The following is a 17,685-nucleotide window of genomic DNA, read 5'->3' on the forward strand; positions in this document are numbered from 1 at the left end:
TTACAATAGGTTCTGCCTTGACCTTTAATGACCTTCATCATCTGTGGAAGTTGATATTTTCTAATGCACTGTTACTTCACCAGCAGGATAATGATAATTGAAATCAGAAAATATAAATTAAATGCCAAAGCAAAAAAGTGAGTTTGTTTATGTTACTTGGGTTGCTGTCATATTTCAAACTGTGCTAGAGAAACGAGAGAGCTCTTGCCTTACGTAGCCTTATGCGCGTGCTCGTGTGTGTGTGTTTGTGTGTGTGTTTCATAGAGCCGGTGAAAACGAACAACAAAAGAAGCTTGAAGTAAATGTAACAGCTGACTGTGAAGGAAGTAGGAATCAAAAGCCATCAAGATGAATTTTGTTATGAAGCAAGCGCTGGGAGGTAAGTTCCCCACGGTCGTGTTTTTCCAGACACGAGGGCACGTAATAGTCACACACAGTCCTACGGGGATACTCCATAGAAGGCACTGAGCACTTTAATTTTGTGTGCGTGTAAAATGCAGATTTCCTCATGACCAGTTTTCCATTTTAATGAAATCGAATGTGACCTGTAGGGTTCACTGCACTGTGTGATTTGTGTGGGAAGATGGAATTGAAATAAGTGTTGCTTTACTTTATGGTTGATTTCCCCCCCTTTCAATATAAAAGAAGTAAAAAAAATTCTGAGGTCATCTTAGCACGTAAGTGGGTGAGCTTCTGTACTTTGAAAAAGAATGCTGTTTGGTACTAGATAACATGTAGCATTTATTAGAAAAAAATTAATAGACATTAATAAATACATTTATTTTAATGTATATGTTACTCGAACAAAAAAAAAAAAAAAAAAATATATATATATATATATATATATATATATATATATATATATATATATATATATATATATATATATATATACACACACACACACGTTATTTGTCTTGCATTTATTACAAACAATTTATCTAACGCCTTCCAAAGGAAAAGGCCACTTTCTGTTTCTGTCAGGGATTTTACTACCTGCTTTAATAGTTTGACACAGGCTGGTTTTGTTTTAATGGATTTTTGGGGTGGTGTTAATGAGATCCATGTCATTAACCCACTGCTGGAGAAAACAGTGTGTCAGTAAGTCAGGTCCAGTACACAGTTTTGCTAATAAAGAAAATGATTGAAAACAACTAAACAGTGTGTAAAAATACTGCTTGACAAATCTGAGCTGTGCCAAGGTCTAAAGAGCCAACCCTTTTATTCTAATTGTTTTTCTCAAACAGTAAAGCAGTATCTCAGGATCAATTACTTTATTCTTTATTTTCTATATTAATATACAAGAGGCTATTTGCTTTCTCAAACAAATCTGTAAATAAATAAATTTTTGGACAAAAAAAAAAAAGAAGAGAAAATTGATTAATTGACAACAACAAAACTGGTCACATAAAAGCTTCAAGGAGCCTTTTGTTCGTCTCTCTACTCTCTCCTTTTGACCATTCCAGTAAATCAACACACAGGCAATTTCCATATAGCAGCCACTGGGCAGTCCCGACCTGCATTAGATAATAAAATCCAGGCTGAGGGGAAATAATGGGTCTGTGTCTGAAAGATTTAGAGGCCCAAGGTCAACCAGTGGAGACACTATCCGCACTTCAGTCCACTGAGGAGCACAATCCCACTCACAAAAGGAAAAAATCTCTACTGCATGATTACCGAATCAAAACCAAAGCAAAAGTCAGTAGTTCTAATGCTCATATTTACACAGAGTTGTGTTTACCTTGGTGTTAATATAAACACATTCACATTTTCTGTTTTTCTCAGGAAAAAGATTGCTCTGTATGTCTTTCTCTCTGACCTACAGTACCCTTTATCCTGAAAGTGTGCACATCGATAGCTGAGACAGCAGTGTCTATACTCCCTAGAGTATTCACCCCCCACCCCCACCTCCATTAACACAAACACACACACACACACACACACACACACACACACACACACACACACACACACACACACACACACACACACATATACACACACACCACTCCAAACATCATTCATCTCTGGTTTTGTCTTCTTCATGCTCTCTCATTCTCCTGACGATTCTAATCCTGTGATGTGGAAAAAGCATAGCAGATTCAGAGTGCTAATGAGGCTGATATGTAGCATGTGCTGCAGGCATGCACCAGCCTCTGCAGTTCTACTCCAGACTGGTGGATAGACAGAAGCTAACAAACATGGCAATGGACATACGTTTTTCACTCGTGAAATAACTTTCTGTACAGAGAACTTAGGCACAGTTGATACACTCGATACTTTAAAGCAGCTAGAAACCCTGGAATAGAACAGTAAAGGTGACTACAAGGTGTCATCCCATATGTTTTACACTGAAGCATGTTTCAATTCAATTAAATTCAATTCAATTAAATTCATTTTTATATGTATAGCGCTTTTAACAATGAACATTGCTTTAACGCAGCTTTACACAAATAATGCAGCAATAAAGAATTAATAAGATGGTTCTTTATGTGTACGTTTGTCCCTGATTATCAAATTGGTGGAGACTGTGGCAAGAGAAAAGCTCCCTGTTTTCATGTTTGCATACAATGAAACAGTAAGCTGTGCTTTGAAAGAAATATTGACCTGGTCAATAGTGAACTGATAATAGACTTGTTTATATACTGCAGAAACCTTTTCAAAACATTTTTGGGAACCCAGGTACCTGTTCAGCCACTGGATGAATCACAGTTGATTTTAGTTTCCAGGAATCACAGTTTATTTAGTTTGATTATAATTAAAAAGCCAGCTTCACACGAGCTTCCACATAAGGACCATTTTTCTTGCCTTTTCTTTTTAACTATTTCACAAGGGATTGATGAAACTTGCTTAACATCAACAGAAGCACAGCATGACAGATCATGTGGACCATTTACAGGAACATTTGGTTTTTACACAGGTGGTGAGTCAAAAATGCCTCAGGGGTATATTTAGTACATGGCATGGGCATAAAAAAAATAAAATAAAGCATCACAATTGATAGAGGATACAAGCAACATCTTTGTTAAAGACTCACCAGTGGTTTTCTGGCCTTCCTGGGATTCAAACTGACAAACTTTTGAACACTAACTTGTATCCTTAACCACTTTACTGCCACTGTCAGGAACAACACAAGTTTACTCTCATCCTGCTCCATAAATGTAAACTGTTCTATTATTCTGCATGATGGTCACAGGAAATGCTTAACATGCCAAGGGTTTTTGTTCAGGATTATAATCACAGTGGAACTCCTGAAGATGCTTCAAGGAGAATTCAGTTCTTGGAAGGAATTTATTTTCCTTTCCTTTTTTGCACCAGGATATTGGTGGGATTTGTGCTCTTTCTCTCTCTCTCTCTTTCTCTCTCTCTCTCTTTCTCTTTTCTCTTCTTTTCTTTGCACTCACTGCCATTATGTTGCACCAATTGCTTCCTGTCAGCATTAAAGATCATATGCTGGGTCAAGTGGCGCTGCAGTGAAGTGATGGCCACTGAAGTGACAGATTCATTACCGATGGCCTACATGTTGAATCGTCATTGCTTCACTGCTTCACGATCACACCAACCAGAGCTCTCAATGGGTCATGGCTAGATTAACAGAGAGTCACTGCTCATGGACAAACTAATCAAATAAAATTAGAAGATTCACATGAGTGGAACAGAATTAAAAGAACTGAACTGCAGTGGAGTGGAAGAAAAAAGTGCAAGTATACCGCTATGATTTTGAAACTGCAAGAAAGAGAACCAGATAAAAGAAAGCCTGATTAGTAGCATTATCAAAAGATTAATACATCACTGATTCTGGCTAAATCAAGAATTCATGCTGTCTAGTAAAGCCACAACAACAGGGTGCATGTAATTCTACTATTTCACACTGCTGGGCCATGTGAAAGCTGATATGTTATTGATCGAAAAGGACTGATCACTGATGCTGAGAAGGCAGGATTTTTAACTGTTCAATGAGACGATCCATAAGCGAGCTTGTGTCTGCAGTGTGCACCCTGGGGGACAGAAATCAATGTGCGGATGCGTTGATACCAGGTGGCGATCTCTTCACTATGGGAGGGGCTTGGTAGTGGATATTGAGTTATGACTATGACCAGTGAAGCAATAAAAATCGACCACACCACCATAATGAGGAATTAGAGCAGCAAATCCTATAACTGTCCTGCGTTTAGTTGAAATGTGAGTCTGTGCAGCTCAAGAGCTTAGTGTTATTGCAGGAGAATGACACAGCATATTGCATAGTAAGTCAGACAAGGAAGAAAGACACATATATAGAGTGAATTTGTAGAGAAAAAGTAAAAAGACAAAAAGGAAAAGAGAGACACTGGGAAAACAAAGATAGAGAGTGATCAAGAAGGAGAGAGTGAAAAAGAGCATAAAAATGAATGTGGTAGTCAATGAGTGGTGAAATTAGAAATGTGCAAATATACTACACCCACATATATCCCAACCCACACACATACATATGCATACCCCAAGAATTAGACTTCTTTGAGAATGTGTTCCAGGACATGATGTATTCAGATAAAGAATATATTTAAGATAAAGAACATTTGATCAGCAGTCATATCATAAAGTAAAATTTTAGTTAGAAGAAAGCTTCTTTTTCTTGGTGGTTTGTTGCATTTGTGGGCCTGCAGACTATTTCATTTATGGTTATTTAAATGTTAGTTAAATATTATTTAAGCCTCATGTTTAAGTGGTTCCTTGCAGCAGTAGAAATCAACATATGAGCAAAATTATACTAATTTGTCTGGTAAACTCCCCCTAGAGAACCATGACTGCCACCAAAACCTCCTAGTGGAAAATATAGGATAAATAAACAAAACCTTATGACCACCTGCCAAACATGCTGCGGTTCCTCTATGGTCTATTAAAACAGCTTCAATCTGCTGAGAAATATGAGTCCACACGGCCTGTGGTATATGTTACTATGACATTAACAAAGAATTTGGAGCTGTTTTTGTTCCTTAACAGAAAACAAATGCTTGAGCAGATTTAGATCTGGAGAATATAAAGTCCAGAGAAACACAATCATCAAACCATTCCAGAGTCTAGCAAGGTGCATTATTCTGCTGAAATAAGCAATTTCCTCAAGGAATACCATTGGCATAAAAAAAGTTAACCTGGTCTGCAACAGTGTTTGGGTAGGTGTCACATGTCAAATCAACATTCACATGACTGACTGTAACCCAGTTTCCCAGAAGAATATTGTCTAAATCATCACACTGTGTCCACTGTGGTTTTGTTTTTTTGGACAGTGCAACCCAGTGCCATCAAATTACAAACAGGTATCTGGTTATCCACATTATGTAAAAGAAAACAGAACTCTTCTATTATATATATATATATATATATATATATATATATATATATATATATATATATATATATATATATATATATATAATGTATATAATGTACAGTATGAATGTATGGTGAGGCCCAGAGTTCCTGAGTTAAACCAGCATACCTATTTTAACAGGTAATAAAACATCATTTACAGACAACTTGTACACACACACACACACACACACACACACACACACACACACAGTCTGTCAACCATGTGACTGTGAGGTTGGTGAACCCATCACACTGTAGCCATTAATGTGCACTATTGAGTGTTGAATTTGTTCTTGACACCAGAGTGAACTTCCTTACCCCTCTTCTGCCTCCTCTCTACTGGCAATTTAACATGACACAACTCGTTTGTGTGGAAATCCCAGTGTGTTGGTTGTTATTAAACACAGTGTTAGAGTTTTTATTTTAACTCCAGCAATGGCAAGAGTTATCAAAAGCTTTAAAAAAAAACCTTCATTCTAAAAACAGCATGAAAAAAGTAAGCTAGAACTATCCTTTTTTTTTTTAAGTATTCACAGTAGGCATTTAAACTGCTAGCACTATAGATGCCTCTTGTATACTTGAAGTTTTCACAGTGTATTAGTCTTCTCAGGTATAAAACAGTAGACCCAGACAAAAGATTTCAGTGCAGAATTTTATAAATGATATAAATATACTGTATAGTATAATTATGTTTAAAGTATAAATATAGTATATAAATGTTATACTTTTTTATTTATATACAATATAAACTTCAGTTTTTTTTCTTCAATAATATACAGATGTAATTATCTATGCATGCATTACTTTGTGGCAAAGGCTCCTTAGTGCTAACAATGACTATAAAATTAGCTAATGTATGCTAGCTGGTTATTCCATTTGTTCATTTGTAAGTTGCATGTTGTGTGTTTATGTTTAATGAGACTATACTGCTTTCTCATAGTCATTTTTGCAATCTTGTTTGGATCTTCTTGACCTTTCTGTAGTTAAGGGTAAAGCTTAAATTCATTGTCCTTCTGACAAAATACCTTTAAGAGGACAATCAATACAGTAACACACTCGGCTCAGGTAATGATTAGCTCATACAGTGGTTAGTGAGATGAGGACACTGTTCACCTTGCCTAAGAATAGGACAGACACATATACACACACACACACACACACACACACACACACACACACACACACACATACACAAACATAGCATACAGCGGTGGAGTTGCTGTGCAATAAACTCAGTTTTTGCATAACAGTTTCAGCTGCACAGTCACTTCTGCAAGTGTGACCTAATTTGGGGACATTCTTTTATAAAAATAGATGCAGACAAAAAACATTATTTTATGACTTGAGTATTATGTCAAGGTGAAGAGGTGTTTTGAAATATAGTTTGAGAGTAATCCAATATAATGAATGTACCTATAATATAACACTCACTGTAACCTGATAAGTTGTATATTTATATATATACTGTATATCCTGTATGTTCATACTTTTTTTGATAATTGTAAAGATATCTGCATAATGGAATTTTATTTTTCACCCCTCATTGAGCATTGGTTGTGATTTAATCCAATCGTTGTTGTGTGAAAGTATTCCCTTTCGCTCATTATGTACTTAATCTCCATTCTCAGCATGTGATAAGCAGATTCAACTCAATTTCCTAACACACAAAGCATTTGAAAGTCCAATTTCTTAAAGGAACCTCAAAGTGCAAAAATAGATTAATGACATCAGCAGTTAGGTAAACACAATGTGCCCCTTTCAGCATTTGAGTCCACAGTTTGGTGCCCTGTGTCCTTCAGAGATAACTGCTTCACTAACTGATGTCGGAAATTAGCTCTTTTGGCTGTACTATTACACACTCTTTTGACTTGTTTCCAAAATGGCTGCCTAGGAAGCATGCAGATCTGGCAGCTCTGGCCACTTTTCCCTCTATCCCTTTCTCTTTCCTTCTGGCAAGGCATAACCTTCTGCAGGCCAAGAACGATGAGAGCTGGTCTCTTTAGGTTAGTTCAGATCCAGGTACTGCATTGTTTTTCTCTTCTCACTGTCTTCAGTATAGATCCACCATTTATGCCAATGAAGATCAAAAGAGGTCTCTCTAAAAGCTTGACTCTCACCTTTCCTGTCAATAAGTCATGACTAGCCTGATAAATGCCTTGTGAAGAATAACTTGAATATGTGTACTACATATAAAAGAGTGGTGCATGTATGTGTGCATTATAACTTGCATGTGCTGTCTGCAGCTTCAGGACTTAAAGTTTAGTATGCACTTTATTGCACCCCTTTCCATTTTCTTATTTCCATACAGATGGGTTTACAACCTTCTTACAAGTAATGAAGGCACCTCCCCACTGTGAAGGTGGCCATTTGTTAATTTGAATTCGCTTTTCCTTTCAGCGGGTAACCATCAATTACTTTCCTGCATTTGTGCTCCTGCACCTGACCAGTAATTGCATGTCACAGATTTTACACTCTTCAAGCCCTATAAGGATAAATCTTAATGAAAAAACATTAATGAACATTGCAAAAAGTCAGTCTGTTAATTAGTTTGACCTTTTTCCCCTCTACTCATGCACTCATGTATCCTTTCTTTAGAGATTAGATGAAACGCATTTTCAATATAGAGTAAATAAACTGATGTAAATATTCCTTAAAGTTAAAACATTCAGTGATTTAATATGATATAATTTACAGCTATGCAAAAGTGGTACAATGGAGGGCAAAACTGTTTGTAAGAAATTATTTTTAATCTTTGATTCAATTTAGTGTAATTTGGTATTTAAAAAAAGATTTGGTGTTTTTTAATCCCACTGTGATTTAATTTGCTATAATTTACTATTGTGATTTAATGAAATACGATTGAATAAATTTCCCTTATTTGCTTTTTGGACAACAAAGTATATACAGGCAAGATTAATGCTCCATTAATGAGATGCCGGTGTTCAATCATTCAGTATATGTGCATTGTGAACATTTCATTTCAGATTTAGTGCTCCTTTGCTATTACAACCTCCACTAATCTGCAAAATCTCTACACTAAATTTCTAAGTGCTGCAGTAGGAATTTGTGTTCATAATTCACAAGGGTGCTGATATTAGCTGAGCAGTCAGTTATCCAATTTACATTTACATTTATGGCATTTTGGCAGCTGCCCTTCTTTATTGCAATACATTTATTGCATGTATACAACAGCAGCTGAGGGTCAGGGCCCCAGCAGTGGGAGCTTGGTTGTACTAGAGCTTGGCTGTGCTGAGATTTTAACTCTCATCTTCTGATCAGATGTCTAACATCACTGATTTACCACTCCCCAACAAATTCATTGGAATTTATCCCAAAGGTAATCAATGGTATTGAGTTTATGGCTCTGTGCAGGTTACTTACATTCATCCACTTAAAACTTGGTCATATATTTTAGGCTTATATTGAATTGATTTAGTTGCAATTTCCTTCCAGAAGTGCAGCTATGCTTTAACTGTAACTGTTAACTGTAGCTAAAGTGGTTGTACTCGAGTACCTGGTCACTGTACCTGTACCAGCAAAAAATGTACCTTTACTAATGGGCAAATCTTACTGCTAATAAATACTGGCAAAGATAATTTAGCATTTAAACCAGTGTGCAAACATTTTTTTGTAGATTAGACTCCTACAACATTATACATGTTTTCCATATGGTGCACAACGGGACTCTTGCAGCTCAACTCAAGCGAATGAAAGACAACTGTCTGGAGCTGAGTGTGTTGTAGTGGTTATAAGTTGCCACCAGTGTCTCCATTCCCAGGGTATGGTGGCATGTCCATGTGTACACAGCTTGGTGCAGTGAGGGGAGCATTGGCTCTTAGTATTGCCCCTGGACTCTGGCCTTCACCATGATTGTCAGAAGGCTGCGTCACTTGCCATCTGTTGAGAGGAGATTCCTTTTCCTCCTTGCGAAAATTTTAATATTATGGAGAAAGGGAAAAGCTCTAATGGGACAAAAAAGGACCAACTGATTTTGATCAATGACTATTCAGAACATATTATGCCAATTGTTTAATGGTAGATACTCATAATTGTTTGTTTATATGAATAAATCTGTGTGTGTATGTATACAGTATGTACTGTATATGTAAATGGTATAACTACAAGGCGCTATGCAAAGCCCTAGCACTGAATTTATTAGTAGTATATATGAATAGCAACATGTTCTTGGGAGATAGAATACAGGAAAAAAAATTAAGTTTCACTCCTACATCCCTCCACTTGCATGACCTTTGGAACTTACTTTGATGAAGGCAATTGCAACTAAACTTCCACCTCCTCCTGGCTGCTATAATAGAGGGGTTTTTGTGAGGTGAAAGTCTTTGTGGTGCTGTATGCTTTCAGTGGCAGTACCTACGCATGGGATGTGGGCGATCAGAAAGACCTCTGTTGATCTACCATCACTTTACGGCAATCCCTAAAGAGGGCCTAAAAGAGGAACCTCCTTCTAAACAAATAGGTCAACCCATTACTGTAGGATAAGGACATCAAAGTCTTTCTTTCCTTCCTCACGATTTTGACTTTTAGTTAAATAACCAGACGTTGAAATGCTGTGTATGCATATTTAGAGTTTCTAATTTCGCTGTTAAATAAAAAGGATTCTTTTGAACCTAGTGGAATGAGAACCAGTTTCAGAGATCTCTTTTGCCTTAGCTGAAGATGCCAGACGTCTCTGTATGAGTTACAGCATAATGTAAACAGTTAACCAAGGCGAGGATATATATCAGTATGATAGGGGAATAAATTTGTTTTTCTCTCCATGTCAAATATTTATGCAAAGTTGTTGTGGATATATTTTTGAAAATCAGTGGAAATTGAACTTTAGAAATCAAGTGTCCTTGAGATAAATGGCAAATAAAAAGGAAAAAAAATAAAATAAGGGAAATTACTCCTCTCTGAGTCACTGACCTGATACAACCACTATGGCTATTTTATAATTGAGGTTTCTGTGGTATTTGAGAATAAAATTGCTAAACTAAAACAGTCAATCGTGGTTCCAGGTGGTCCCTTGGTATGATTACAAATACAATAAGTGTTTGCTAAAATAAATGTTCTTGGGTTCAGAAGTCATAAACAGCATTCTTGAAATTTAAAAGACAATATAAACAAAAAAATCTAATACATTTTTTTATTTAATTACTACACAAGCAATGGACTTTTAAAATTAAATTAAATTATTGCACACAGCAATAAAACACAGAAAATGCTAGCCTTCAAAACCTGTGATCATATAATTTTCCCAACCTAAGGCTGAGCACTTTATAACCTTACCACTATACGTGATATATTATATATAGTTATAGTTTTATATATTAATAGTGGTATAATTATTAACCTGGTAATTAATTTGCTTCAACATATTTTGTATAATTATAGAATTTTACTTTATCACAAGGATCTTAGTCACAAGTAATCAGACTAATAGGTGCATGAAATTACAGCACCCCCTTGTTATAATTAATGCATCAGTTATCTGCTTGGCTAGGTAATAGTTACACATAACATAGTTCAGAAATCAGTAGGGTGCCTTTCTTCTGAAAACAGCAGGCCTGCATATCTGTCTCATCCACACCCTCTTTGTCTCTTAGGAGAGCTCAGGCTAAAAGGCACTGGACCAGAACCTCTCTTCTGGGTTCGGTAGATAGGCCATTGCTTTAGTTACGCTGTGTTCTCCACTTGATAACATTGTCCTGTATGATAAATGAGCAATCAGAGTGAATGAAAAAAAGAAAAGACAGGTGTGAGGAGATTAACAGCGAGAGCAAAATCAATTGTAATCAACCCTTATTGCAGGTGGATAATTTGAACGACATGCGTTGCAGTAAAGAAAAGAGGCAAATGCATAAAGAAAGTTTGTGCACCAGTATTCAGCATTCACAAAGGCGTCACTTAGAGGACAATGAGGCAGAAGAATAGAAGAAACAAAACTTTAAACTGGGAGCTTCTTAAAGGAATGCAAGAAGGGCCAACATTAATGTCAGACGCTGTTATTTAAGTCACGACAGACAGTAGGAGAGAAAACAAGACCAGCAAGAATCTAGACATGTAATTAGCGCCCCATTTGAGGCTAATGCACGGCGAGAGCACTGTAATAGCTCTAAATGAGGGCTGACATAGAAACCATTGTCTTTCTAACGACAGATTGTTCAAAGGAAAGGTTAGAATTTTTTACCCCTTTCCTTTACACTGACACCACAGGTCAGGGGCTTTATCCTTTCATAAATGGAAGACTAAACAATCTGATAAGTTTTATGCAAATCAACTGTTATCTGAGAAAATACAGATGCAAAATAAGCCAAGGTTAAGACACTCGTTCTTGCATGGCAGGAGTCAATGTAGGGTGCCAAATTTAGCATTCATTAGAGATTGTGGCATTCGTTGCCTGCTTTCCAAGAAGCATACAACATTTTTGGATTACTTTGCTTACAGAAGCATGCTTTCTGAACATATCTGTTGAGTGCTCATAGTGAGTTACTGTAGGTTACTAATATATTCCTTCAAGATGATTCGTTCTTCAAAAGATGCTTAATTTCATTGCAGCATAGAAAAAGAAACACAATGTCAACATTGTGATGAGGAAAAAAGGGAAAATGTGACCCAGACACATAACATGCTTATGTCATTCTGGAGCCCTGTTCTAACTCATGTAGGTGTCATGCTGTGCTCTGCTAATGAGAGTACAAGAGAAACACTGAGTTTTGAAGGGAGCATGAAGGAACTCATTTGGGATGGTATGTGCTTGGAACCGTTAATGACTAATGACTGCGATTGAGAAGAAATACCAGGAGGATGCAATCAGGCTGATTAATTAATGCCTGCGCTTTCAGGGCAGGAACTTTATGGAGATAGCATGTCTTGTCACCAGTTGAAAAGTTAATACCGATATCAAAGTTGCACATTGTCTGTAACTGAGCACTTCCTGATAAAGCTGAGGCATTTGATAAGTCAAGCATGACTTCAACTTCTTTTATCTATATTGTGATCTCAATATGTTTTATTTTCATTTTATTGTTCTTCTGACAGCATTTATCTTCAACTGCACTCGGTACATATCCCAAATATGATAATCCATATTTCAGGCATGCATTCTTTTAAATAATGTATATTCACTGGCTAAAAGTATGCTAAATCAACATCTAGCAGCAATGCAATCACACTCACACTGAACATTTCTGAATAAAGCTTAGAAAGACCCCGGAGAGCCCGAGCTAGTCGTCACCCTCCTCTTTGCTATAAAAGGTTAATTTTCCGAATGAGTAGCTCCTGTCAGATGTGTTTTAGTAAGGACTCACATAATGGAATGGGGCAAAGCCAGTATGTATACACATTGCATCTCACATGCTATGAGTAGTACAGCTACAGATATCACAAATAACAACTGCAGTATGGCTGAGTGTATGGTTCAGTGAGCAGTGTGGCAGAGAAACATAGACTACAGGGTGTGCTCTATTTAGTTAACTACATGGTTAACTCATGCACATGCAAATAGCTGATTTAGTTAAACCATATTAAAATATTGATGACTTTGATGACTCACTTTACAATTGCTGAAAAAAGAAAGAAAGAAAGAAAGAAAGAAAGAAAGAAAGAAAGAAAGAAAGAAAGAAAGAAAGAAAGAAAAATGTTTCTCTAATATTTAAACTAAATTTTTCTTGTGATATTATGAATCTAAGATTTACTATAAATCTTTAATAAACTTTACCTCTCAGAGGAAATAATGAATACAGTTCCTTGAACAAGGGATGGTCAAGTGAAAAACCCAAATTATGAGAAAAAAAGGAGCGTCTCAAAAATATTTAAACCACACCACTTAAAAAACAATTCTACCACTGTGTGACCTTTGGCCTCCAAACTGCAAACAGCTCAGATATGTGTCAGTAGCCTCAATTCTCAGCCTTCCTTAGTGGCAGAGCACTACAAATAAATCATAACAAAATACAATTATAAAAAATAAAATTATAATCCACTTTGTCTGTGGATTTCTGACATCTGCAGTTTTGTATAAAAGAGACTGGAGGAAAGACCAAGGGATATGATAAAATGTCACTTGTAAATTTTATGCTTTTAGAGTAAAAGAATTCTCAGGATTTTATCAATCTTTAAGTGTTAGAAACACTTGTATTTACTGTTAATATTTTTAAAATAAAGAGGAATCGTTTATGGTTCTATCTGTAAGTGGTTTCTGTCTTTAGTATAGTTTTATTTGCTCCCCCTGGCCATCATTAGCTTGTTTCGCCCCTGCCCCAATGGGCCCAAAGTGCTTGTTGTAGTTCCCATTTATGTTCACTAGTCATGGTGACCACTAGTTAATGGTAACTTATGCTGACCCCTGTCAACAGACTACCATGGACACTTGAGCATCAAAGCTGGATCATAGAGCAAAAGGTGGCTGGTCTGATGTATTGCATGTGTGTGTCACTTACCTGCCATACTAAGAGTCCTGGCATTCATCTGGATGATACACTGACATATACTGTACTAGCATGAATCTAGGACACCTAAGATAAATAAAGTGATCTGTGTATCCAGGTCTTTTAGAGCCCATGTATCTGTTTAGGTGGCAAAGGTGACTTATAGGCAGGTTGTTTTAATGTTATAGGTGATTGGTTTGTGTATCTGGAGGGGCTAATTCACATTTTTCCCTATGAATAAGCCACTGATGACATTACTTATGACTTGTTGCACAGCACTGCTGCCTGCCACTTGGCATAAAATCTGCATATGGATAACACATGATTTCACAATAAAATGGCATGAATTGCTTTTAAACAACATAGAAGATTTTCACATGGGCCATTTGAAAACTTTCACATTGTTGTTCTTTTTAGGGAAGCCCAAATGACATGCATGCAAGCAAAAAAAAAAAAAAAAAAAAAAAAAGGTTTAAGCATAGACAACTCTATTAATTCTGACTCAGTCAGCCCACAGAAGTAGCAGAGCTTCAGTGTTTATTATTGTGGATCAACACTTTCTGCATGGTGTCTCTTCTCTGGTGTCATAATTGTAAGTCAGAGATGCGTGTAAGCCTCCACTCACCATGACCACCAAATTAGGCTCGGTTCCAGCTGTTGTAATTTTCACAATGAGGTCTGGCACTAATTTCATTGCAGCCATTGAGAGGTTTCAATGACTAAATTCATGCACCAGAATTCAGAAATTATATATTATATTTAATACAATAAACATTGTATTTGCATTTAAGAGGTTGCTCAGTCCAGCTGATTGTAAATGTATTTAATTCAGTCTAGTCATTTCTCCATTCAAGGGCATGACAAAAATGTTCCAGTCTGTGAGACTTGAAATGTCCCAGACTATAATTTCTGAAGTGCTCCATTCTGTCCTTTATGAAGTGGTTCAGTCTGTCACATTTGAAGTGTGTGTTATTTGCATTTGGTCACCTGAGTGAGTGACTAAACACTTTACTTTGACCAAAAAGAGAATGTTGGGAGTATATTTGCACAGTGAATGTAGGCTAGTTGAAGCTTAAATGAAGGCTGTTTTTTTTACCGGACCAATAGGCAGAATTAGCAGTAGAGTTAAGTTTGATTTGAAAATGTATATAAATGTCACATGTGCAATAAAGGATCCAGATTGGCCCTGAAAGACTGAGTGCTTCACCTAAAATGAAATACTAAAATGTTTGTGATCCCTTCCTATTGCCACATTGCTAATTGAAAATATAAGTAAAATGTACATACACTAAGAACTCTAATTTGAGCTGGTACAAACATGTCTTCTTAAATCCAAAAAAATCAGCACGCTCTTCAGAATTCATACAGCTCCTTAAGGCATTCATTTTCCACTCCATTACTAAATGAGATCAAAGTGGCCATGTATTTGAATAAAAAGACTTCTTAGCTGCATGTGGGAACTGATAAACCTTGAAGGGCACTACGTTGTCCTTGGCCTGAAGACATCTCTCTGAAGCCTCAAGTGATTTCTTACCCACCAACAGTAATGGTTCTGGCTGGCTGTGACAGATGCCTTTAAAAAGATGGGATAAGAAAAAAATATCTAGGATTTTTAACCACTAGAGAGAAGGTATTTAAATATAGCATTCCAATAAGATATGTGGAAAATCCCCAGCAGTGCGCTCTGACCCCTCAGGAGCATCATGCTGGGAATCGGATTGCCCCAAAATGGGTTTTCACAGATTGTGTGATTAAGTGAAGCCAAACAGATTTCTCCAAACTGGAGTGAAGGGTGAGGAGAATGTGGATGAATCCCATTTGAATAATGATGTTGGTTATCTGTGGAATCAGATTGACTGTGTGATTGATGGCCAACTCCTGGGAGTCACACGAAGGACAACAGGGAGTGATTTTGTAAGAGAAGATAGACAGAGCAGTGGTGAGCCACTGTTGCCACAGATATTGTAGGACTGAGTCTAAGCATGTCTCAGGTTACAATAAGAATGAAACAAACATTGCATCAAGCAAAGAAAAAGAATGTCAGGTTGCATTTCTTGTTTTGATTTCTGGTTTGAGGTTGCATGAATTTAACAACTCTGGTTTCCAACTTCTGGTTGGAACGACTGGCATTTCAAACAATTCATACAGGAAACATTTCTATTTGATCAAACGTAAAACAAAATCTTAACTGAAGCAAACTCTTTTTCTTTTAAATTAAGAAACTTTACATTTTCACATTGAATTTATTATGCATAGATCTTTCAGTCTAGCTATTGCTAAAAATATATGCAAATGTGCTTTCAGAAAAATGCTGACAAAATTCTGGTTCATTCTTATGACATAAATAGCTGCAGCAAGGAAAGGTGACCTCCAGTCAAAGAGGAAAATGGAATTTTATCAAATGGCTATCAAAACTGTGCAGCTGTAATGCCTTCAGCATAATATATACTGCACTATAACCATGCGTAAGAACTCTCAGTCTAAACTAACAAGCACTTCAAAATTGCTTGAGCAAGTCAAAAGTGGGCTATTGTTAACTAAACAGTTTAAGCTGTATATTATAAATGATCAAAGACAAGGATGTGTGACAAGGAAAAAGTGAATCTGTCTTAGTAAAGTCCACATTAAAACACATTAAATACCATCTCTTCATGTGTATAGCGATGCTAATTTGTTGGTTTGTGCTGTATTTTTTTAATATGTTAGCAGTCTGATGTCATTGCTAGCACAGCTACAAGCACAAAACAATTATTTCAGCATGAGTGAGATTTTTCTGTTAGCTTCTTATAAACCTATTTTTTACTAAACATTTTTTAGATATTCAACACTGAAGTAGTAGAGACAGCAAACTTGTCCCAGAATATAGCATATATATGCAATATAGCTGTACAATGCAGTTCTGAATTACGTCAGAAACTCAAGCTTGGCTGACTTGACTGGTTAGCGATCAACTAGATAACAAGTATGGTATTATTGATTGTGGCATTAGCAGGAAAATTGCAAATGTGGAACGTATTCTCATTGTATAGTGTAACTGCCTGTGTTACTGTGCAGCATAAAGCGTCATCCGCCCCCTCTAAATGCATCAACTCGCAGACGACCATAATTGGATAGTGTTGCTGTGAGTGATGTGGTATTCCACCCCTCCCTTACTGAGAGTACAGCCAATTCTGCTCTCTCTGGCTCCTGTCCATAGATAGCATCATCAGATTCAAATTTGCAACCTCCATATGATTGGCCAGACACTTTTCTTTTGCATCATTCAGGAGAGGAAGATATTTAACACCATACATTTCTGATAATCTCACTGTAGACATTTAACAAGATGTTAATATCTGCTTTCAAACAATTACTTATTTGCAAGCCGAAAGGGTTCAAATAAATATCTGACATGGGAAAATATTAAAGAATTGATTGACAGTTTAGGATAATAGGAACTAAATAATCAAGACCATTCAGTAGAATGCAAATAACATAGTAGACATTGCTGTGGTTTAATTGTGAGAGAGAAAGACAATTACAGTGCCAGACAATCCGAACATGCACTATGTAATTTGTAATTGAGTTTAATGGATAATCTGCATTTTCAAGTTCAATCAACTTTGCAGCCAGGCATTTAAGAGAGCCATTAAAGACAGGACCTAGTCAGGATGACTGCAGTGAGATGAGATTTAAGATGTGGCAGGTGAATACATAATAGAGGGCATGGCAGCATTTGCACAGAATGAAAATGAAAAAAGTTTACCTCATTATATTTTTAATTTATTACAATTAGAATTTATCAAATGCTACATATTTTATTACTCAAAATGACAGTAAAAAGCTGAGTCCAAGTCTTTACTAAAATATATTGCCTGAAGCACCAAAAGTACAGTATTTTAGAGTTTTCTGAAAAGTAAAAGACTGT

General features: G+C 36.5%; 1 protein-coding gene across 1 annotated transcript in view; it reads left to right on the forward strand.

Moving 5' to 3' along the window:
- Positions 1–17,685, forward strand: part of LOC124392910 (complexin-1) — a 34,094-nt gene that overhangs the window by 979 nt on the left and 15,430 nt on the right. Inside the window, exon 2 of the mRNA XM_046860187.1 lies at positions 265–379. Within this exon, the coding sequence (XP_046716143.1) occupies positions 349–379 (31 nt within the window). The 5' untranslated portion in view covers positions 265–348. The remainder of the gene's footprint in view (positions 1–264; positions 380–17,685) is intronic.

The sequence above is a fragment of the Silurus meridionalis genome, chromosome 10 (assembly GCF_014805685.1).
Source record: "Silurus meridionalis isolate SWU-2019-XX chromosome 10, ASM1480568v1, whole genome shotgun sequence".
In the NCBI taxonomy this organism is placed as follows: Eukaryota; Metazoa; Chordata; class Actinopteri; order Siluriformes; family Siluridae; genus Silurus; species Silurus meridionalis.